The sequence below is a fragment of the Pristiophorus japonicus genome, chromosome 8 (assembly GCF_044704955.1).
Source record: "Pristiophorus japonicus isolate sPriJap1 chromosome 8, sPriJap1.hap1, whole genome shotgun sequence".
NCBI lineage: Eukaryota > Metazoa > Chordata > Chondrichthyes > Pristiophoridae > Pristiophorus > Pristiophorus japonicus.
Window position 1 is genome coordinate 712,834 of NC_091984.1, and position 24,369 is coordinate 737,202.

Below are 24,369 nucleotides of genomic sequence, written 5' to 3' on the forward strand. Positions count from 1 at the left end.
GACCCCCTCGACCGCCCGCTGCCTGGACCGGCTGATGGTCCTTGTGCATGAATCCCAAAAAAAAGTTAGTTTGCAGGTGCAGCAGGTAATCAGGAAGGCGAATGGAATGTTGGCCTTCATTGCGAGAGGGATGGAGTACAAAAGCAGGGAGGTCCTGCTGCAACTGTATAGGGTATTGGTAAGGCCGCACCTGGAGTACTGCGTGCAGTTTTGGTCACCTTACTTAAGGAAGGATATACTGGCTTTGGAGGGGGTACAGAGACGATTCACTAGGCTGATTCCGGAGATGAGGGGGTTACCTTATGATGATAGATTGAGTAGACTGGGTCTTTACTCGTTGGAGTTCAGAAGGATGAGGGGTGATCTTATAGAAACATTTAAAATAATGAAAGGGATAGACAAAATAGAGGCGGAGAGGTTGTTTCCACTGGTCGGGGAGACTAGAACTAGGGGGCACGGCCTCAAAATACGGAAGAGCCAATTTAAAACCGAGTTGAGAAGAAATTTCTTCTCCCAGAGGGTTGTGAATCTGTGGAATTCTCCGCCCAAGGAAGCAGTTGAGGCTAGCTCATTGAATGTGTGGATATCTGAACGGAATATATGGAATTAAGGACAGTAAAGTAAACGGGATATATGAAAATGTATAAGCCATGGAAGAATAGCTGGGAGAATGTCAGATTGCAAATAGTGCAACATCAGCATAGCTAACAGTCTTTCCCAAGGTTTCAAGTCACTAATCCTGCCAATAACATCCAATTGTAACATGAAATAAATCTGCAGAATTGCAAGGTCTCAGTTAGTAGTCACACCACTAGATTGAAACATTCAGAGGCAATGCTTGAGCTTTCGTAAAAAACATCTCATATAGATTGACTAATGAGTGGTTGAGTTAGACTGTCAATCTAATTGTATTTTGTTATCTGATTTCAAAACTGTATAACTGTTGACGCTTTACGATGTAACTTCACCTATCCGTAGGGAGTGTGTACGCTCTATCCAGAGAGTATATCTTCTGTCTGATAGGTCTTACTGGCCAGTAAAAATAAAGACTGCTTTGTTCAAAGCACAAGAGGTATTCGACTCAGTAATTTTACTGAACCAGATTGAGGTAAAAGAATCCGGGAATTAACATTTGGTGTCAGAAGTGGGATCTCAACGGACGACTGCCGAAAACTTGCGAATTAAGACTAGCCTTGGACGAGACGAGGGGAAAGTGGCCACTGGAGTGAGTATGATTTCAATACTGCTCCAGTTTCCCCCGGTTTCAAAAGTCTGAGGAAAATTTAGCCACTTGCTGGTTCTCAGGTAGTGTCTGAACGAGATCCAGGACAATCTGGTGAATACCTTTCAAACTTAGAATAGGGATAGAGATAGGGAAATTGTGCGTTGACGCAAACCAAGCCGCGACTTGGAAAGATAGTTAGAGCTAGATAGGGATGGATGATCAATCATGGATCCAAAAATTAATAGGAAAGAAAAGAGACTCTTGTGAATGTCTGTTTAAATGAGAAATGCTTCTGTGATTTTTACTGTAAAAAAAAAAGCCGGGGAGTTGTGGTTTGTTTTATCTCAAACAGAATGAAAGTTTGTTTTAACCCTTCGTAGTGTTGTCCTGTATGTGGGAAGTTTAAGAGTGTGAACCTTATTGAATTACGTATATTCGGATGATAAGCTACGGAGCCAGGAAATGCACAAAGGATAGGTTTGTTGAAAAAAAAAGAAAAAAATTACATGGTACCGGTGGTTAAAAAAAAAGAAAAACTTGTTGGTGGAAAACATTCAGAGAAGGCACAGCAAAACAACTGAGATGGATTCAAAAGGATTCAAAAAAAAAATTATATTAAATAACACGACCTTGAGGCTGGAACAATTGAGATAACGAAAAGCAGTCCACAGCCTACGTGCCAGACTTCTCTCTAGTTATGAAAAAAAAAGTAACGTACTAAATAGGTGCTAAAAAAAAAAATGTTCTGAGATTTTAAATTATGAGAAAAATTCCACTGCAGTAAAAAAAAAAATCACTCCTGTCCAGTTGGCAGAAAAACTCCATTAAATTAGGGCTTTCATTGACTGATTGAATTTAAACTGCGCAGTAACGCGAAAGGATAGGGAGATTTGGAGACTAAAAGAAATTAAATAAGGCTCATAAGAAATCAAATTTAGAAAATTAGGCTCACGGGGAATTAAATAGAGGATAGGTGTTCAAATCAGGTACGACGTCGACCTTGTATATCACTTGGCCCGTCTAGGCACTGATTGAATTTAAAAACCCACAGCAACTCGGAAGGTAGGGCCGACGCGAACGCGCAGACGCGCAGGCGATGCAAGCGTGCGGCCGAGAGGAGAAGGGCCGACGCGAGACGCGCAGCGACGCTAACGCGTAGTGACGCGAACGCGCAGTGACGCTAACGCGTAGTGAAGCGAACGTGCAGTGACGCAGACGCGTAGTGACGCAGACGCGCAGCGGCGCAAGAGTGCGGCCGAGTAAAGGAGGGCTGACGCAGACGCACGGCAGCGTGAACACGTGGTGACGTGGGACGTGCGGCAGCACGCACCCGAGTAAACGTGGGCCGACGCGTGGGCGCAGCAACGCGAACCGCGAAAGTCGGTGCTAGTGTCAGTAAGTCTTTGTTAGTTTTAAGTGTTTTAAAGTCTTAAGTATTCTAATCACGCGGCGACGCGAACCACGGGGCGACGCGGGAATCTTAAGTGTTCTAAATTGCGCGGCGACGTGAACCGCGCGGCGACGCGGATCAGTGTTAGATTTAGTAGAGTCTTTGTTTATCTTGTGTTCTAAATCACGCGGCGACGTGAACCGCGCGGCGACGCGGATCAGTGTTAGATTTAGTAGAGTCTTTGTTTATCTTGTGTTCTAAATCGCGCGGCGACGTGAACCGCGCGGCGACGCAGATCAGTGTTAGAGTCTTTGTTTATCTTAAGTATTCTAATCGCGCGGCGACGTGAACCGCGGGGCAACGCGGGAATCTTAAGTGTTCTAAATCGCGCGGCGACGCGAACCGTGTGGCGACGCGGATCAGTGTTAGCATTAGTAAAGTCTGTTTATTTGGAGTTGGTTAAAAGTCAGTGTTAGTTTCTGTAAAGTCTGTGTCTATTTTAAGTTTGTTTAAATTGCACGACGACGCGAACGCGTAATGACACGGTAATACGAGGGGCAGCGTGAAAATGGGTAATCAGTTGGATAAAACAATGGATGCGGATAGTCCGCTACAAAAGCTATGTGAGGAATTCCCTGAAAGAGCTGAAGACTTTAGAAAATTATCAGGAGCCCTGAACAAATTATTAGGAGATGACCAATGGCCTCTAGGTTGCACTAGAAGCGTAGAGGTAGCAAAAAAAGCACAGGGATTAATTTGGAGAAGGGGACGAGGAAAAGGGGATAAAAATTTAATTGCAACCTGGTGACATTATTGTCAAAAATTAAAAGAAACATCACTTCTGTCAAGTTGGCAAACAAATGCTATTAAATTAGGACTTTCATTGACAGAGGGAACACATGTTAAAACTGTAGACGTCTTAAAAAAAGAATGTGCGCACGAGAAACTTGCTAAGAGATCCTCTGGGACCTCTGAGAAAGGTATTGACCGACTACGTAGTAAAATGGCTGGCTTTGTGTTAACCGAGGCTGATGATGAAATTGATGAGTGGTCACTGACTCAGCGCCCAACGGCGCCTCCCGCACCCCCTGGCCCCTTGCTCCAGTCCTCTTCCCAACACCCTCCACCTTACACTCCGGCGAGAGGAGTTAAGAACAACCCCATATCACCAAAGTAACAAACCCAAACTGACTCCTCATCCTCTGATAGCGATTCGGATCCCCAGTTCACAAGCAATATAGCCGAAAGGACCAGATCTCCACACTCGAAAGGGCAGAACTATATCTCGATATCACAGACAGTCCCGTAAATCTTCTAGTCAATTTACCAGTCCAAGTTGTGAAAGACATAGCAAACACCCCCGCCGATCGAGACGCAGAACTGTCAAGCAGTCAGACAGCTCCGAAACATCCTCCGACCTAGAAATGATTTCCAAGATCCCAAAGTCCCGACACCAATTCCCTGTCAGACCAATGCCAAACCCTGATGCACAACAAGCTGCAGACCACCCCACTATAGATGTCTATGTGATCTTCGAACAACTAATTGATTGCTCACGCTATCCGGACAAATGGAAAGGGCAGTTAGGTATCATTGGCAGGAAAAGAAAGGGGAGGGGGGAGGTGCGCCCCCAACCCGGGTCAAGACTGAATACGTGACTAGAAAGGAAGAGCCATCTCGGGAGGAAGGATCAATAGAACCGTAGTGTTGCATACAGGATTGGATGGATAAGCAAGGATACGGTTATACTAAACAACCAAATGGCCCGAGCCCTGCTAATAAACCTCCCTATTGTCCCCGGCATGGTATGGGAAGAGGCCGGGACTGGGTAAGAGGAATTGACTGTTTTAATTGTGGGCAGGAAGGACATTGGAATAAAAATTGCCCCTACCATCAGCATGGAAAAGGAAGAGGAGGAAGAGGAGGGGGGCAAGGGGGGAGAGGAGGATCTTACACTAACTTCTCCCAGAACAACCCCTTTGGTCAATTGTCCCCCGATTGACTACGCAGCTTGATTGTGCAGGGATCCTCCCCGGACGACGAACCCATTCTGAATGAGTGGCAACCCTTTTTGATAGATACGGGAGCCTTCATGTCTTCTGTACAATCAAAGCTTAAACTCCCTGCCTCTACAGAAACACAGGAACTTTCAGGATTCCTGGGACAAATCTCGACATTCCCAGTGTCAGAACCGGTTAAAATGGGTTACCAGGAAGAATCGGTGGAACATCGAGTTGTTATCACAACCAATCTGGACTGTAACTTGATGGCTAGAGACCTCCTTTGCAAATTCCAGTTGCATTTGGAGTGTGGAGATGATGGGATTATTGTAAAACAGGAAACCCTTAAGCGGCAGTATTATACCACTAGAACCCCTTAGTGCTGGTCTCTGGACCTGCCGCAGGCACCCTATCACGTGACCCTAGCATATGATCCCAGTGGAAAGAATCAGGACCTGCAGAACTTTTATCAGGATCACGAAGGGGAAGTGAAGGGAATTCTATTAAGGGCTAGAGTGACTGGACTGGAAAGAGAGGCAGATTTTGTGGAAGTGGATAAGAATCTGTGGAAACAGCCCCTAACAATGGCACCATATATTGCTCGTGAAGTATTAGCTCCTCACCATGCTAAAGATTTGGGAGTTATGGTACGCAAGGCCATAGATGAGGCTGACCCTACCAGCCGGGATGTGCAAATCGTAAAACATGGCCGAACAGTCCAATTTCATGGGGACCCCGAGAAGGTCTTAAGGACTCTACAGCATCATACTGGCTCGGACATACCTGACTATGTGGATCCTCATGTGTGGGCAGAGGGCCCCTCCCAATTGGGTTATACTCCCATTGATCCGATTGAGATCCCAGTGCAGGGCAATCACAGGCAATCCTAAACTGACCTTTCGGCACTGTACTGCAATTAATCCGGCCTGTTTTCTTACTGAGCCACCCCAAGATGAGGAAGAACCCAGTCATGATTGCTTATCTTTAATTTAAGAGGCCACATCAGTCAGGGAAGATTTAGTTGATGTACCAATGGAAGATCCAGACTGTATTCTTACTGAGCCACCCCAAGATGAGGAAGAACCCAGTCATGATTGTTTATGTATGTTGACGGAAGTACTTCTATTAATCCAGAAGATACACGAATCTCAGGATACGCCATAGTAAACCAGGAGAATCAGGTCTTGGAATCTGCCGCTTTTGAAACTGCCTATTCTGCTCAACAAGCTGAACTATTCACCCTCACCCGAGCCTGTATCTTGGCCAAAGACCTCAAAGTCAATATCTATACCGACTCTAGGTATGCCTTTGGGGTGGCCCATGATTTCGGACAATTATGGAAAAATAGGGGATTCCTAACCTCACAGGGGAATGAGATATCTCATAAACAGTTAGTATCTGATTTGTTGCAAGCCCTCATGTTCCCCAAACGCATTGCCATTGTCAAATGTACCGCCCAACCTACCGGAAATTCTCTGGTTGATATAGGGAATCGTTGTCCTGACCAAGAGGCCAAACAGGCCTCTCGTGACCAACAGATGGTAGTGCCCAAAATTATGAGTCAGACTAAAAATCCTGCGAAGGATAAGTTAGCCTCGGAAAAACCAATGCCAACCATCCAAGATGTTATAAAAGCACAGGAGGACGCTCCTGAAAAAGATAAACTGTTGTGGAAATATTATGCATGTACTTATGACAATGTTTCTAAACTCTGGACCACTCCCGCGGAACAGACTTGCATGTCTGACGAGTTGGCCTCATGGGTTATAGAATGTCTGCATTTTGCTACTCATTGTGGAGCAAGGACCACGAGTGACACACTTTTGGCTACTTGGTGGCACCCTAGACTCCAGGCGCTCACCCAGAACATCAGTAGTCGTTGCCTGGTTGGCCAGCAACATAATCCAGGGAAGGGGATCCCCTGTGATTGGGGTAAAACGCCCCTACCCGAAGGTCCCTTTGAGACATTTCAGTTGGACTACATTGAATTGCAAAAAGTTCAGTGTTACAAATATGTGTTAGTAATAGTAGATGTGTTTAGCAGATGGATTGAAGCCTACCCTACCCTGGACAATAAGGCTCAAACTGTTGTTAAGGTGTTAATGAGGGAAATTGTTCCTAGATATGGTATTTCAGCTCGACTGATGACCACCTATGTTCTTTCTCTGACTCAGGCTCTGCGACTAGCCCACAACCAGGTTCAAGATGCTCACCTCGACCTCCCAGTTTTACCCGAATTGTCCCTCGTGGCACCAGGGAAGTATGGATTCGGAAGGGATTAGAGCCACAATGGGAGGGGCCTTTTCAGGTGTTACTCACTACCCCCACTGCAGCCAAGGTTGAGGGGAAAAGTGCCTGGGTTCACCTGCACCACTGCAAGCTCACCACCCTCTAACGAACCTATTTTACTGGTTATTCTAACTCCTGTTTCTGTTCCAGACTTCCTCTTCTCCATATCTGAACAAGGCCGTTGGCATCCTAATTGGAACGTGGACCAGTTTGAACTTTTACCCGTAGTGATAGACAGCCAGCTACACCGACGGTGACCTGAGAAGAGAGACGGGAAAACTGAACTCTTTTAATCAGCAAAATTGGACTATTTATCTGAATCCTGAGCCATAAGATGAAACTGTCTGTATGCCACCGTCTGTATAATAGTGTTGATATATGACAGTTTCGGCGCATGGGAGGGGAGACAGAGACGGGAGCTCCATGTCTTATGTTTATGCGCAAAATGGGAACTTTTCTGGATATCAGGTGTGTTCACATTCCCTATACATTTTACTCCTAGAATGATCCTAAATGTTATCATGGAATGATAAAAGGGGGGAATGTGGATATCTGAACGGAATATATGGAATTAAGGACAGTAAAGTAAACGGGATATATGAAAATGTATAAGCCATGGAAGAATAGCTGGGAGAATGTCAGATTGTAAATAGTGCAACATCAGCATAGCTAACAGTCTTTCCCAAGGTTTCAAGTCACTAATCCTGCCAATGACATCCAATTGTAACTTGAAATAAATCTGCAGAATTGCAAGGTTTCAGTTAGTAGTCACACCACTAGATTGAAACATTCAGAGGCAATGCTTGAGCTTTCGTAAAAACATCTCATATAGATTGACTAATGAGTGGTTGAGTTAGAATGTCAATCTAATTGTATTTTGTTATCTGATTTCAAAACTGTATAACTGTTGACGCTTTACGATGTAACTTCACCTATCCGTAGGGAGTGTGTACGCTCTATCCAGAGAGTATATCTTCTGTCTGATAGGTCTTACCGGCCGGTAAAAATAAAGACTGCTTTGTTCAAAGCACAAGAGGTATTCGACTCAGTAATTTTACTGAACCAGATTGAAGTAAAAGAATCGAGGAATTCACAAATGTATTCAAGTCACAGATAGATAGATTTTTAACCAATAAGGGAATTAAGGGTTACGGGGAGCGGGCGGGTAAGTGGAGCTGAGTCCACGGCCAGATCAGCCATGATCTTATTGAATGGCGGAGCAGGCTCGAGGGGCTAGATGGCCTACTCCTGTTCCTAATTCTTGTGTTCTTAAGTTCTTATGTATCCTCAAAAAATTCCAGAAGATTCATCAAGCATGATTTCCTTTTCATAAATCCATGCTGACTTGGTCTGATCCTGTCACTGCTTTCCAAATGCGCTGCTATTTCATCCTTAATGATTGATTCCAACATTTCCCCACTACTGATGTCAGGCTAACCATTCTATAATTACCCATTTTCTCTCTCCCTCACTTTTTAAAAAGCGGCGTTACATTAGTTACCCTCCAGTCCATAGGAACTGATCCAGAGTCAATAGACTGTTGGAAAATGATCGCCAATGCATCCACTATTTCTAGGGCCACTTCCTTAAGTATTCTGGAATGCAGACTATCAGGCCCCGGGGATTTATCGGCCTTCAATCCCATCAATTTCCCTAACACAATTTCCCGACTAATGAGATCCTTCAGTTCCTCCTTCTCACTAGACCCACTGTCCCCTAGTACATGCGGAAGGTTATTTGTGTCTTCCTTCGTGAAGACAGAACCGAAGTATTTGTTCAATTGGTCTGCCATTTCTTTGTTTCCCATTATAAATTCACCTGAATCCGACTGCAAGGGACCTACTTTTGTCTTCACTAATCTTTTTCTCTTCACATATTTATAGAAGCTTTTACAGTCAGTTTTTATGTTCCCTGCAAGCTTCTTCTCGTACTCTATTTTCCCCCTCTTAATTAAACCCTTTGTCCTCCTCTGTTGAATTCTAAATTTCTCCCAGTCCTCAGGTTTGTTGCTTTTTCTAGCCAATTTATATGCCTCCTCCTTGGATTTAACACTATCCTTAATTTCCCTTGTTAGCCACGGTTGAGCCACCTTCCCCGTTTTATTTTTACTCCAGACAGGGATGTACAATTGCTTAAGTTCATCCATGTGGTCTTTAAATGTTTGCCATTGCTTATCCACTGTCAACCCTTTAAGTATCCTTTGCCAGTCTATTCTAGCCAATTCACGCCTCAAACCATCGAAGTTACCTTTCCTTAAGTTCAGGACCCTAATTTCCGAATTAACTGTGTCACTCTCCATCTTAATAAAGAATTCTACCATGTTATGGTCACTCTTCCCCAAGGGGCCTCGCACAACAAGATTGCTAATTAGTCCCTTCTCATTATAGACCGGTCAGCCTGACATCGGTAGTGGGTAAAATGATGGAATCAATTATGAAGGATGTCATAGCAGTGCATTTGGAAAGAGGTGACATGATAGGTCCAAGTCAGCATGGATTTGTGAAAGGGAAATCATGCTTGACAAATCTTCTGGAATTTTTTGAGGATGTTTCCAGTAGAGTGGACAAGGGAGAACCAGTTGATGTGGTATATTTGGACTTTCAGAAGGCGTTCGACAAGGTCCCACACAAGAGATTGATGTGCAAAGTTAGAGCACATGGGATTGGGGGTAGTGTGCTGACATGGATTGAGAACTGGTTGTCAGACAGGAAGCAAAGAGTAGGAGTAAATGGGTACTTTTCAGAATGGCAGGCAGTGACTAGTGGGGTACCGCAAGGTTCTGTGCTGGGGCCCCAGCTGTTTACACTGTACATTAATGATTTAGATGAGGGGATTAAATGTAGTATCTCCAAATTTGCGGATGACACTAAGTTGGGTGGCAGTGTGAGCTGCGAGGAGGATGCTGTGAGGCTGCAGAGTGACTTGGATAGGTTAGGTGAGTGGGCAAATGCATGGCAGATGAAGTATAATGTGGATAAATGTGAGGTTATCCACTTTGGTGGTAAAAACAGAGAGACAGACTATTATCTGAATGGTGACAGATTAGGAAAAGGGGAGGTGCAAAGAGACCTGGGTGTCATGGTACATCAGTCATTGAAGGTTGGCATGCAGGTGCAGCAGGCGGTTAAGAAAGCAAATGGCATGTTGGCCTTCATAGCAAGGGGATTTGAGTACAGGGGCAGGGAGGTGTTGCTACAGTTGTACAGGGCATTGGTGAGGCCACACCTGGAGTATTGTGTACAGTTTTGGTCTCCTAACCTGAGGAAGGACATTCTTGCTATTGAGGGAGTGCAGCGAAGGTTCACCAGACTGATTCCCGGGATGGCGGGACTGACCTATCAAGAAAGACTGGATCAACTGGGCTTGTATTCACTGGAGTTCAGAAGAATGAGAGGGGACCTCATAGAAACATTTAAAATTCTGACGGGGTTAGACAGGTTAGTTGCAGGAAGAATGTTCCCAATGTTGGGGAAGTCCAGAACCAGAGGTCACAGTCTAAGGATAAGGGGTAAGCCATTTAGGACCAAGATGCGGAGAAACTTCTTCACCCAGAGAGTGGTGAACCTGTGGAATTCTCTACCACAGAAAGTTGTTGAGGCCAATTCACTAAATATATTCAAAAAGGAGTTAGATGAGGTCCTTACTACTAGGTGGATCAAGGGGTATGGCGAGAAAGCAGGAATGGGGTACTGAAGTTGAATGTTCAGCCATGAACTCATTGAATGGCGGTGCAGGCTAGAAGGGCCGAATGGCCTACTCCTGCACCTATTTTCTATGTTTTCTATTACACATCGCCCAGTCTAGGATGGCCAGGTCTCTAGTTGGTTCTTCGACATATTGGTCTCGAAAACCATCGCTAATACACTCCAGGAAATCCTCCTCCAACGCATTGCTACCAGTTTGGTTAGCCCAATCAATATGTAGATTAAAGTCACCCATGATAACTGTTGTACCTTTATTGCACACATCCCTAATTTCTTGTTTGATGCCGTCCCAAACCTCACTACTACTGTTTGGTGGTCTGTACACAACTCCCACTAGTGTTTTCTGCCCTTTGGTATTCCGCAGCTCCATCCATACAGATTCTACATCATCCAGGCTAATGTCCCTCCTTACTATTGCATTAATTTCCTTTTTTAACCGGCAACGCCACCCCGCCTCCTTTTCCTCTCTGTCTATCCTTCCTAAATGTTGAATACCCTTGGATGTTGAGTTCCCAGCCTTGGTCACCCTGGAGCCATGTCTTCATGATTCCAATTACATCATACCCATTAACTGCTGTCTGCGCAGTTAATTCGTCCACCTTATTCTGAATATTCAGTCTCCAGAGTCCGGAAAATTCTGCTGCAAACCCTTTTATACACCTGTGCGCCCTCAATTAGTGGGCTACACAAGTTGCATATACTTCAAGGTTCATGTTCGAAGTCACAGAGGCAAGTATAAATGCAGATGGTATTCACCTGATGTCGCTGGTAAGGGCGGTGAACTTTTTACGGCGCTGTGTGACAGTTCTGACTGCAGTGTGTGCAGCAGACACCTCCTGAGCAATCTCGCCTCCACAGCCATTTAAAAACAGGTGGCAGTGGTCTGGCTCTCCCAGCAAGATGGAGTGAGGACCACCTCCTCTCCACCGTGCCCGGCACACTGCCTTCCCTGCTGCTCCTCCATCGCTGCCAAAGTGGGACCATTTATACGCATCTGCACACAGGCAGCTGCCGCGACCTGCATTAACCTTTGCGACCGGGAAAATAAAAAACACTGCGCATGCGCGAAATGGCCGTCTACTTTAACGGCACAAGTTTTGGTTCAGGGAGCAGAAAGTCGCTGGTGCAATGCCGGCCTTAACGCCAACACTCCTCAATCTTACTTTTTTACTTACTCCTCGCGTTGAGGCACAGAGTCTTCAGGCTTGTCTTTTTAGAATTTTGCTGTAATGTGGCCCTTTTTGTTTTTTGCCTTGGGTTTCTCTGCCCTCCACTTTTACTATTCTCCTTTCTGTCTTTTGCTTCTGTTTCCATTTTGTTTCCCTCTGTCTCCCTGCATAGATTCCCATCCCCCTGCCATATTAGTTTAACTCCTCCCCAACAGCACTAGCAAACACTCCCCCTAGGACATTGGTTCCGGTCCTGCCCAGGTGCAGACCCTCCGGTTTGTACTGGTCCCACCTCCCCCAGAACCGGTTCCAATGCCCCAGGAATTTGAATCCCTCCCTGCTGCACCACTCCTCAAGCCACGTATTCATCTGAGCTATCCTGCGATTCCTACTCTGACTAGCACGTGGCACTGGTAGCAATCCTGAGATTACTACTTTTGAGGTCCTACTTTTTAAATTTAGCTCCTAGCTCCCTAAATTCATCTCGTAGGATCTCATCCCGTGTTTTACCTATATCATTGGTACCTATATGCACCACGACAACTGGCTGTTCACCCTCCCTTTTCAGAATATCCAGGTTGGCAGACAGGAAGCAAAGAGTAGGAATAAACGGGTCCTTTTCAGAATGGCTGGTAGTGACTAGTGGGGTACCGCAAGGTTCAGTGCTGGGACCCCAGCTATTTACAATATACATGCATGATTTAGACGAAGGAATTGAATGTAATATCTCCAAGTTTGCAGATGACACTAAGCTGGATGGCAGTGTGAGCTTTGAGGAGGATGCTAAGAGGCTGCAGAGTGACTGGACAGGTTAGGTGAATGGGCAAATGCATGGCAGATGCGGTATAATGTAGATCAATGTGAGGTTATCCATTATGGTGGTAAAAACAGGAAGGCAGAATATTATCTGAATGGTGACAGATTAGTAAAAGGGGAAGTGCAACGAGACCTGGGTGTCATGGTACATCAGTCATTGAAAATCAGCACACAGGTACAGCAGGCGGTGAAGAAGGCAAATGGCATGTTGGCCTTCATAGCGAGAGGATTTGAGTATAGAAGCAGGGAGGTCTTACTACAGTTGTACAGGGCCTTGGTGTACAGTTTTGGTCTCCTAATCTGAGGAAGGACGTTCTTGCTATTGAGGGAGTGCAGCAAAGGTTCACCAGACTGATTCCCAGGATGACAGGACTGACATGTGAAGAAAGACTGGATCGACTAGGCTTATATTCAATGGAATTTAGAAGAATGAGAGGGGATCTCATAGAAACATATAAAATTCTGACGGTATTGGACAGGTTAGATGAAGGAAGAATGTTCCCGATGTTGGAGAAGTCCAGAACCAGGGGTCACAGTCTAAGGATAAGGGGTAAGCCATTTAGGACCGAGATGAGGAGAAACTTTTTTACTCAGAGAGTTGTGAGCATGTGGAATTCTCTACCACAGAAAGTTGTTGAGGCCAGTTCATTAGAGATATTCAAAAGGGAGTTAGATGTGGCCCTTACGGCTAAAGGGATCAAGGGGTATGGAGAGAAAGCAGGAATGGGGTACTGAAGTTGCAAGATCAGCCATGATCATATTGAATGGTGGTGCAGGCTCGAAGGGCCAAATGGCCTACTCCTGCACCTATTTTCTATGTTTGTATGTTTCTATGTTGGACCCAACTGAAAAGCCACCACATCTGGGTAGCCGAACACACAAACATGCATGATCTCGTGACCCAATAAGTTGTATTTCTATAGCACCTTTCATGTAGTAAAATATCCCAAGGAACTTCACAGAAACATTATTGAAGACGATTTGACACCAAACCACAATAGATACTAGGACAAGTGACCAAAACCTTGGACAAAGTGGTAGGTTTTAAGGACTGACTTAAAGTAGGAGAGGTTTAGGGAGGGAATTCCGTGGCTTAGCGCCCAGACAGTTGAAGGCACAGCTACCAGTGGTGGGGCAAAGGAAATGCGGGATTCACAAGAGGCCAGAAATGTTGGAAGGCAGAGTTCTCAGAGGGTTATACCTGCATTGGAGACAGTTCAGAGAAGGTTCACTCGGTTGATTCCAGAGAAGAGGGAGTTGACTTATGAGGAAAGGTTGAGTAGGTTGGGCCTCTACTCATTGGAATTCAGAAGAATGAGAGGTGATCTTATCGAAACGTATAAGATTATGAGGGGGCTTGACAAGGTGGATGCAGAGAGGATGTTTCCACTGATAGTGGAGACTAGAACTAGAGGGCATGATCTTAGAATAAGGGGCCGCCCATTTAAAACTGAGATGAGGAGGAATTTCTTCTCTCAGAGGGTTGTAAATTTGTGGAATTCTCTGCCCCCAGAGAGCTGTGGAGGCTGGGTCATTGAATATATTTAAGGCGGAGATCGACAGATTTTTGAGCAATAAAGGAGTCATGGGTTATGGGGAGCGGGCAGGGAAGTGGAGCTGAGTCCATGATCGGATCAGCCATGGTCGTATTAAATGGCGGAGCAGGCTCGAGGGGCCGACTCGCCGGAGGAAGATGGAGATGGAAATCGCATTCGCATTCTCGTACTTATTTGCACGGTCCATGTGAATCTGTATACGGAGAGAAAGCCTAACAAATTATTTGTTCGTCATGTGTCATCTTCAAAAAGAATCTAAGATTCTTCCTGCGGTGCACAGGTCAGCCTGCATCCTGAAGATGAAGAATCCAGCAGTGCTTTGTTCAGATAGAAGAGTACAGCACAGGAGGCCCTTCAGCCCATGGAGTCTGTGCCAGGGCAGGTGAAAGCCTTGCCCCCTTTCATCAGCTGGGGTTAGGCTCTGGACATTGGGTTTCATCTCCTCGCCAGCGCGTTTCCAGATCCTCAGCCACTCAGCCTTTTATTAAAAGCCGGCCACTTCACCCTGTGAAATTCTCTGCTGCGATGCTTATCATTAATGCTCATTGGAATGGGGGCAGGTTTTGATTCCGGTATCGGATCATTGCAATGGAGGAAATCCACCATTGACAGCTCTACTTCTACTGCAGGGGTAGATCACTTCTTTCTTGCACCATCTTCCTCTCACACAATAGTATAGCACAGAAAAACCATTCAGCCCATCCAGCCTGTGTCGGCTCTTTACAGGAGCGACCCAATCAGGTCCATCCCCCTGCCCTTTCCTCACAGCCCTGCAAACCTTGCCCCATAATGTGCAGATATTATTGTCTTAAACCTTTCTGTGTTCTCGTTCAGGCCAACATCCCCAGCAGCGAAGCACTGACCACACTCGACCAGTTCCGTTGGGCGGGCCACATTGTCCGCATGCCCCAGACACGCGACTCCCAAAGCAAGCGCTCTACTCAGAACTCCTACATGGCAAACGAGCCCCAGGTGGGCAGAGGAAACGTTACAAGGACACCCTCAAAGCCTCCCTGATAAAGTGCGACATCCCCACCGACACCTGGGAGTCCCTGGCTCAAGACCGAACCAAGTGGAGGAAGTGCATCCGGGAGGGCGCTGAGCACCTCGAGTCTCGTCGCCGAGAGCATGCAGAAACCCAGCGCAGGCAACGGAAGGAGCGTGCGGCAAACCAGTCCCACCCTCCCTTACCCTCAACCACTGTCTGTCCCACCTGTGACAGGGACTGTGGCTCTCGTATTGGACTGTTCAGTCACCCAAGAACTCACTCTTAGAGTGGAAGCAAGTCTTCCTCGATTCCGAGGGACTGCCTCTGATGGTGATGATGAAACCCTTCCTTACAGGGATCCACGATGATAAAGTTCTCTGCATATCCAGGCAAACAAAATTGCTTAATTTTTACAAGCGATTTACCCACCGGCAAAGGGTGGGCAAAACAAAATATGACCTAAGGGTCTTCAAGGAGCTATAGCAACTTCTATTTAATGTAGTATGAGACTGTTGATGCCGGGCAGGGTGTGTACATGGCTGAAGAAAACATGTTTGTTCTTATACTGATCTTTCCCGAAAGTTAACATAATAAATGCACAATAAGGTAAAGGGAACAACAACTCCAAACTTGCAACTGCACAAATTAAAAAAAACATTTCATCATATGTGTTCAGACAGGTATTTAAATGGGATGCCCCAAAGCACTTCACAGTCAATAAAGTACTTTTGAAGATAGTCACTGTTATAATGTATAATCAAAGGTTACATTCCCCCATTGAAAACTGTCGGACCTGTTCTTCAGAAGTATGGTCATGTGTTATCCAATTAAACCTGAATGGAAGAAACACTTGTATTTCTATAGCGCCCTTCACAACTCAGGAAGTATCAAAGCGCTTTACAGAAGCACTTTTTGAAGTGCGGTCATTATATGCACAGCAAGCTCCCACAACAACAATGTGAAATGACCAGATAATCTGTTTTTTAGTGATGTTGATTGACAGAAAATGTCCCTGCTCTTCTCCAAAGTAAAGCCATGGGATCTTTTAGTCCACCTGGGTTTAACATCTCATCTGAAAGATGGCCCCTCCGACAGTGCAGCACTTCCTCAGTACTGCCCCTCCGACAGTGCAGCACTCCCTCAGTACTGCCCCTCCGACACTCCCTCAGTACTGCCCCTCCAACAGTGCAGCACTCCCTCAGTACTGTCCCTCCGACAGTGCGGCTCTCCCTCAGTACTGCCCCTCCGACAGTGCGGCACTCCCTCAGTACTGCCCCTCCGACAGTGCGGCACTCCCTCAGTACTATTCCTCCGACAGTGCGGCACTCCCTCAGTACTGCCCCTCCGACAGTGCGGCACTCCCTCAGTACTGTTCCTCCGACAGTGCGGCACTCCCTCAGTACTGCCCCTCCGACAGTGCAGCACTCCCTCAGTACTAGTGCAGCACTCCCTCAGTACTGCCCCTCCGTCAGTGCAGCACTCCCTCAGTACTGCCTCTCCGACAGTGCAGCACTCCCTCAGTACTGCCCCTCCGACAGTGCAGCACTCCCTCAGTACTGCCCCTCCGACAGTGCAGCACTCCCTCAGTACTGCCCCTCCGACAGTGCAGCACTCCCTCAGTACTGCCCCTCCGACAATGCAGCACTCCCTCAGTACTGCCCCTCCGACAGTGCGGCACTCCCTCAGTACTGCCCCTCTGACAGTGCAGCACTCCCTCAGTACTGTTCCTCCGACAGTGCGGCACTCCCTCAGTACTGCCCCTCCGACAGTGCAGCACTCCCTCAGTACTGCCCCTCCGACAGTGCAGCACTCCCTCAGTACTGCCTCTCCGACAGTGCAGCACTCCCTCAGTACTGCCCCTCCGATAGTGCAGCACTCCCTCAGTACTGTACTGGACTGTGAGCCTTTGTGCTCGTGTCTCTGGAGTGGGACTCGAACCCGTGACTTTCTGATGCAGAGGCGAGGATTTTACCCACTGAGCCACGACTGGCATATCAGAACCTTGGTTCATATTAATGTTTCATTGAGGTCCATGTGTTTTTTTGTATTATTACTGAAGCAAACATCATAGAATCAGGAGACAAAGAAAGGGGCATAAAATGAGCTCAACTGTGACTAACTTTTTAAAGTTTAATCTGATAAGCAATTACAATACATGAATTATTTTATTATGGGATAGTGTCCATTGCCATTACTGCACTGGCACAGAACTGCACTTAAACAAACTACATTCTACTCGCTTTTAACTTGTATTTCTGTTTGCAGAGCTCGACAGATTTTATACTTCAATATTAAAAAACAGTTACATTAAATGGATGTGATTGCAGAATGCTGTGTTAACAAAATGAATACAATATCTGATCTGTAACTACCAAATCAGACTAACATTCAGAAATGGCGTCAACAAACAGAACTTAGTGCTGCAACAACGTGACCAGAACAGACTAAATAAAGTGGGGAAGCTGAGATTTCAGCCGTACACGTATTTGCCACACAGAGTTGGAGCATTTAAAAGGTGGAATACAGGCACAGCTCGTTATTGCTGGATAACAAGACTACTCGAATCGCAAAGATCACCGCCTGGGTGTTTCTGCATTTAGACCGGCACGGCAGTGTGTGCTGGATATCTGGCTTTCCACACGGAGGGATTACAGGATTATCCGGTGGCCATGGCTGGCTCGTTCTTCTTTCCCTCCGGAGTAGCGCGAGTTACAGTCAGCGAAGTCACAGGGCGTCTTTGCGTGCGTCTTCACTTTTATTAAATGGGTGGTCATTTTGGCCGCACACATTGGACTCATTAGTCAAATCGCTCCAACGTTCCGAAACACAAGGGTCCCTGAAACAGGTATTTATATCGGTAGCCTGACATCGTCATCAGAATCGCAATGTCTGTGGAAAGGAATGATCCATCAATCGTGGCACATTTCAGGAAAACACAGACACAGTAATAATGAGGCAGGTAAACGATGGATTGACTTCACTTTCTAAATACCAATCAGTGGGTGTAAAGCACCGAATATTTGGTTACATACATTCGTGAGGAGGGGATCAAAAGGGTTTCATTTTAAATTAGCCTCGACTATCTTTAATGAGATGAAAGGTTGTACAGTATAACTGATGGGCAAAGTGGATTACACATCGTAGGATCAGAGAATCTCTCAGCACAGGAGGCCATTCGGCCCATCGTTCCTGTGCCGGCTCTGTGACAGAGCGATCCCATCAGTCCCACTCCCCGCTCTTTCCCCACAGCCCGGCAAATCTTTCCCCGTCCAGTATTTACCCAATTCCCCGTTTCAAAGTTACGATTGAATCTGCTCCCACTGCCCTTTCAGGCAGCGCGTTCCGCTGCGGAAAAAATTGCTTCCTCGTGTAGCATCAGGATCTTGTTCCAATCATCTTCAATCTGTGTCCCTAAACTTACCAACCCTTCTGCTACAGGAAACAGTTCCTCCAAATATACTCGATCAAAATCCTTCATGTCGTTGAACACCTCAATCAAAGTTCCTCTTGACCACCTCTGCTCCAAGGAGAACAACCCCAGCTTCTACAGTCTGTCCATGTAACTGAACTCCCTCGTCACTCTCTATAACTGAACTCCCTCGTCTCTCTCTATAACTGAACTCCCTCGTCTCTCTCTATAACTGAACTCCCTCGTCTCTCTCTCTATAACTGAACTCCCTCGTCACTCACTATAACTGAACTCCCTCGTCTCTCTCTATAACTGAACTCCCTCGTCACTCACTATAACTGAACTCCCTCGTCACTCACTATAACTGAACTCCCTCGTCTCTCTCTATAACTGAACTCCCTCGTCACTCACTATAACTGAACTCCCTCGTCACTCACTATAACTGAACTCCCTCGTCACTCACTATAACTGAACTCCCTCGTCTCTCTCTATAACTGAACTCCCTCGTCTCTCTCTATAACTGAACTCCCTCGTCTCTCTCTATAACTGAACTCCCTCTTCTCTCTCTCTATAACTGAACTCCCTCGTCTCTCTCTATAACTGAACTCCCTCGTCTCTCTCTATAACTGAACTCCCTCGTCTCTCTCTATAACTGAACTCCCTCGTCTCTCTCTATAACTGAACTCCCTCGTCTCTCTCTATAACTGAACTCCCTCGTCTCTCTCTATAACTGAACTCCCTCGTCTCTCTCTATAACTGAACTCCCTCGTCTCTCTCTATAACTGAACTCCCTCGTCTCTCTCTATAACTGAACTCCCTCGTCTCTCTCTATAACTGAACTCCCTCGTCTCTCTCTATAACTGAACTCCCTCGTCTCTCTCTATAACTGAACTCCCTCGTCTCTCTCTATAACTGAACTCCCTCGTCTCTCTCTATAACTGAACTCCCTCGTCTCTCTCTATAACTGAACTCCCTCGTCTCTCTCTATAACTGAACTCCCTCTTCTCTCTCTATAACTGAACTCCCTCGTCTCTCTCTATAACTGAACTCTCTCGTCTCTCTCTATAACTGAACTCCCTCGTCTCTCTCTATAACTGAACTCCCTCGTCTCTCTCTATAACTGAACTCTCTCGTCTCTCTCTATAACTGAACTCCCTCGTCTCTCTCTATAACTGAACTCCCTCGTCTTTCTCTATAACTGAACTCCCTCGTCTCTCTCTATAACTGAACTCCCTCGTCTCTCTCTATAACTGAACTCCCTCGTCTTTCTCTATAACTGAACTCCCTCGTCTCTCTCTATAACTGAACTCCCTCGTCTCCCTCTATAACTGAACTCCCTCGTCTCCCTCTATAACTGAAATCCCTCGTCTCCCTCTATAACTGAACTCCCTCGTCTCCCTCTATAACTGAACTCCCTCGTCTCTCTCTATAACTGAACTCCCTCGTCTCTCTCTATAACTGAACTCCCTCGTCTCTCTCTATAACTGAACTCCCTCGTCTCTCTCTATAACTGAACTCCCTCGTCTCTCTCTATAACTGAACTCCCTCGTCTCTCTCTATAACTGAGGTCCCTCGTCTCTCTCTATAACTGAACTCCCTCGTCTCTCTCTATAACTGAACTCCCTCGTCTCTCTCTATAACTGAACTCCCTCGTCTCTCTCTATAACTGAACTCCCTCGTCTCTCTCTATAACTGAACTCCCTCGTCTCTCTCTATAACTGAACTCCCTCGTCTCTCTCTATAACTGAACTCCCTCGTCTCTCTCTATAACTGAACTCCCTCGTCTCTCTCTATAACTGAACTCCCTCGTCTCTCTCTATAACTGAACTCCCTCGTCTCTCTCTATAACTGAACTCCCTCGTCTTTCTCTATAACTGAACTCCCTCGTCTCTCTCTATAACTGAACTCCCTCGCCTCCCTCTATAACTGAACTCCCTCGTCTCCCTCTATAACTGAAATCCCTCGTCTCCCTCTATAACTGAACTCCCTCGTCTCTCTCTATAACTGAACTCCCTCGTCTCTCTCTATAACTGAACTCCCTCGTCTCTCTCTATAACTGAACTCCCTCGTCTCTCTCTATAACTGAACTCCCTCGTCTCTCTCTATAACTGAACTCCCTCGTCTCTCTCTATAACTGAACTCCCTCGTCTCTCTCTATAACTGAACTCCCTCGTCTCTCTCTATAACTGAACTCCCTCGTCTCTCTCTATAACTGAACTCTCTCGTCTCTCTCTATAACTGAACTCCCTCGTCTCTCTCTATAACTGAACTCCCTCGTCTTTCTCTATAACTGAACTCCCTCGTCTCCCTCTATAACTGAACTCCCTCGTCTCCCTCTATAACTGAACTCCCTCGTCTCCCTCTATAACTGAAATCCCTCGTCTCCCTCTATAACTGAACTCCCTCGTCTCCCTCTATAACTGAACTCCCTCGTCTCTCTCTATAACTGAACTCCCTCGTCTCTCTCTATAACTGAACTCCCTCGTCTCTCTCTATAACTGAACTCCCTCGTCTCTCTCTATAACTGAGGTCCCTCGTCTCTCTCTATAACTGAACTCCCTCGTCTCTCTCTATAACTGAACTCCCTCGTCTCTCTCTATAACTGAACTCCCTCGTCTCTCTCTTTAACTGAACTCCCTCGTCTCTCTCTTTAACTGAACTCCCTCGTCCCTCTCTATAACTGAACTCCCTCGTCTCTCTCTATAACTGAACTCCCTCGTCTCTCTCTATAACTGAACTCCCTCGTCTCTCTCTATAATTGAACTACCTCGTCTCTCTCTATAACTGAACTCCCTCGTCTCTCTCTATAACTGAACTCCCTCGTTTCTCTCTATAACTGAGGTCCCTCGTCCCTCTCAGTATACCTGAGGTCCTCCATCCCTGGTACAACACAAGTGAATGTCTGCACCCTCTCTCAGGCCTTGACATAAATGTTATTTTTATAAACCTCTAGTTTTGGACTCTCCAACAAGTAGAAGCATTTTCGCTCAGTCTACCCCATTAACAACAACAACCACTTATATTTATATGGCGTCTTTAACGTAGTGAAACGTCCCAAGATAGCTTCACAGGAGCATTAAGATGAAAATTTTTAAATTGAGCCGCATCAGGAGAAATTATGGCACGAGCTTGGTCAAAGAGGTTTTGATGAACATCTTGAAGGAGGAGAAAGAGGTAGAGAGGCGGAGAGGTTTAGGGAGGGAGTTCCAGAGCTTGGGGCCCAGGCAGCTGAAGGCACGGTCACCGATGGTGGAGCGATGGAAATCAGGGATGCTCAAGAGGCCAGATTTCGAGGAGTGCAGACATCTCGGTGGGTTGTGGGGCTGGAGGAGATTACAGAGATAGGGAGGGGCGAGGCCATGGAGGGATTTGAAATCAAGGATGAAAATTTTGCTTAACTGGGAACCAATGTAGCGAGCACAGGGGGTGATGGGTGAGCAGGACTCGGTGCGAGTTAGGACACGGGGCAGCCGAGTTTTGGATCACCTCAAATTTACGTAGGGTGGAATGTGGGAGGCCAGCCAGGAGTGTGTTGGAATAGTCAAATCTAGAGGGAACAAAGGCACGGATGAGGGCTTCAGCAGCGGATGAGCTGAGGCAGGGGCAGTTACCCATCAAAACCTTAATGAGGGGAATTTCCAGGATTTTGTCCCCCTGAATTAGCCCTGGATATTTTTTATCCGATGTCTCTCCCAGTGCTCGGTTACACCTGTACTGAACAGGACCGGCTCGCTGGACCAGGTGATCAGTTCCTGTCCTACATTTGCATCTGTTCTTGTAACATTCATGGCTTTCAAAAAACGATCTAGAATTTGAAGCTAGTTGTCTTAGTCACCCTTCGTTGCCTTACTGTATGCAACATGAAAAGAAAATAAGAACATAAGAAATAGGAGCAGGAGTGGGCCATACAGCCCCTCGAGCCTGCTCCGCCATTTAATACGATCATGGCTGATCCGATCATGGACTCAGTTCCACTTCCCTGCCCGCTCCCCATAACCCTTTAGCCCCTTATCGCTCAAGAAACTGTCTATTTCTGTCTTAAATATATTCTATGTCCCAGCTTCCACAGCTCTCTGAGGCAGCGAATTCCACAGATTTACAACCCTCTGAGAGAAGAAATTTCTCCTCATCTCAGTTTTAAATGGGCGGCCCCTTATTCGAAGATCATGCCCTCTAGTTCTAGTCTCCCCCATCAGTGGGAACATCCTCTCTGCATCCACCTTGTCAAGCCCCCTCATAATCTTACACGTTTCGATAAGATCACCTCTCATTCTTCTGAATTCCAATGAGTAGAGGCCCAACCTACTCAACCTTTCCTCATAAGTCAACCCCTTTATCCCCAGAATCAACCGAGTGAACTTTCTCTGAACTGCCTCCAAAGCAAGTATATCCTTTCGTAAATATGGAAACCAAAACTGCACGCAGTACTCCAGGTGTGGCCTCACCAATACCCTGTTTAACTGTAGAAAGACTTCCCTGCTTTTATACTCCATCCCCTTTGCAATAAAGGCCAAGATTCCATTGGCCTTCCTGATCACTTGCTGTACCTGCACACTTTCCAACATTCTACTCCATCTTCCAAATTATTGCCCACTCACTTAGCCTGTTTATGTCTTTTTGCAGATTTTTTGTGTCCTCCTCACACATTGCTTTTCCTCCCGTCTTTGTATCATCAGCAAACTTGGCTACGTTACACTCAGTCCTTTCTTCCAAGTCGTTAACATAGATTGTAAATAGTTGGGGTCCCAGCACTGATCCCTGCGGCACCCCACTGGTTACTGGTTGCCAACCCGAGAATGAACCATTTATCCCAACTCTCTGTTTTCTGTTAGTTAGCCAATTCTCGATGATGTGCCTAATTGTGACCATACTGCAAAGCTCTCCTCCCCACTGATTATCTCTTGTGATTGTGATTTTGTCGTTGAAAGATTATGTTCCACAGCAGCATGGAGAAGTGCCTGAATACAGCTCAAAAACAGTGCTCATCAAGTAATACGGCCTTCTGCAGTGTCTGTCAATCACAATCAGCCCAGACAGCCAATCTGCAGGAAGGCTGGAATTAAAATGGATTACTTCATCAACTCGCGTTATGATAATGTTGTAGCCCAACAGCTCAAAACGAGACTGGGTTTGAAGCAGGCCGCTGGGAGTTGTCCCGTTTGCAGAAACCGGCTTTTCACGGCCATTTCCAGAATCCAAACTGCGCCGATTCAGACTGCCTCCACAAATTGATCCTGTTACCCTTTCCCGAAAGCAGGGTCGCACGTGGGTTGGGCCCTCCAGTCCAGCCGATCGCTCTGAAATGTCTGGCTATTCTTGATGTGCCAGGCTGGGAAGCAAGTGTCGGCAGCTATTCGCCCATCGGGTGAATCGCAGACGAAGCTGATCATGTTTTCACACACGTGTGGACTCCCCAACAGGCACGAGGAGGAGGAACACAGGTTGAGTGTCCTGTTCCCTGACCCGGGGGGAGTTGCTGATGGCCATTGTCGCCGGCACACAGCTACCTTGGCCGAGATAAGTGAGCACAGCACCGGTTACAGACCCAGACACAGGATCGGCTGAGATTCCTCTCGTCCCAACACAGACAGGGCACATCGGCGGTTTATATTACTGACTGCAGCCACAGCATCAGAGAATGAGGAAATCAGGATAGACCGCTTCCGGTGGGAGAAAGGGCAGTATCCCAATGACACAGATTTAAGGTCATTGGCAAAAGACCCAGAGGCGACATGAAGGAGAAAAACATTTACCCGGTGAGTCGTGATCTGGAATTCACCCCCTGAAAGGGCGGTGGAAGTAGATTCAGTCACTTTCAAAAGG

The 24,369-nt window shown here is 46.4% G+C and overlaps 1 protein-coding gene across 1 annotated transcript in view; it reads right to left on the bottom strand.

Annotated features, from left to right (window-relative positions):
• Positions 1-17,314: 17,314 nt before the first annotated feature.
• Positions 17,315-24,369, bottom strand: part of LOC139268361 (mucolipin-2-like) — a 67,556-nt gene continuing 60,501 nt past the window's right edge. Inside the window, exon 13 of the mRNA XM_070886433.1 lies at positions 17,315-18,026. Within this exon, the coding sequence (XP_070742534.1) occupies positions 17,987-18,026 (40 nt within the window). The 3' untranslated portion in view covers positions 17,315-17,986. The remainder of the gene's footprint in view (positions 18,027-24,369) is intronic.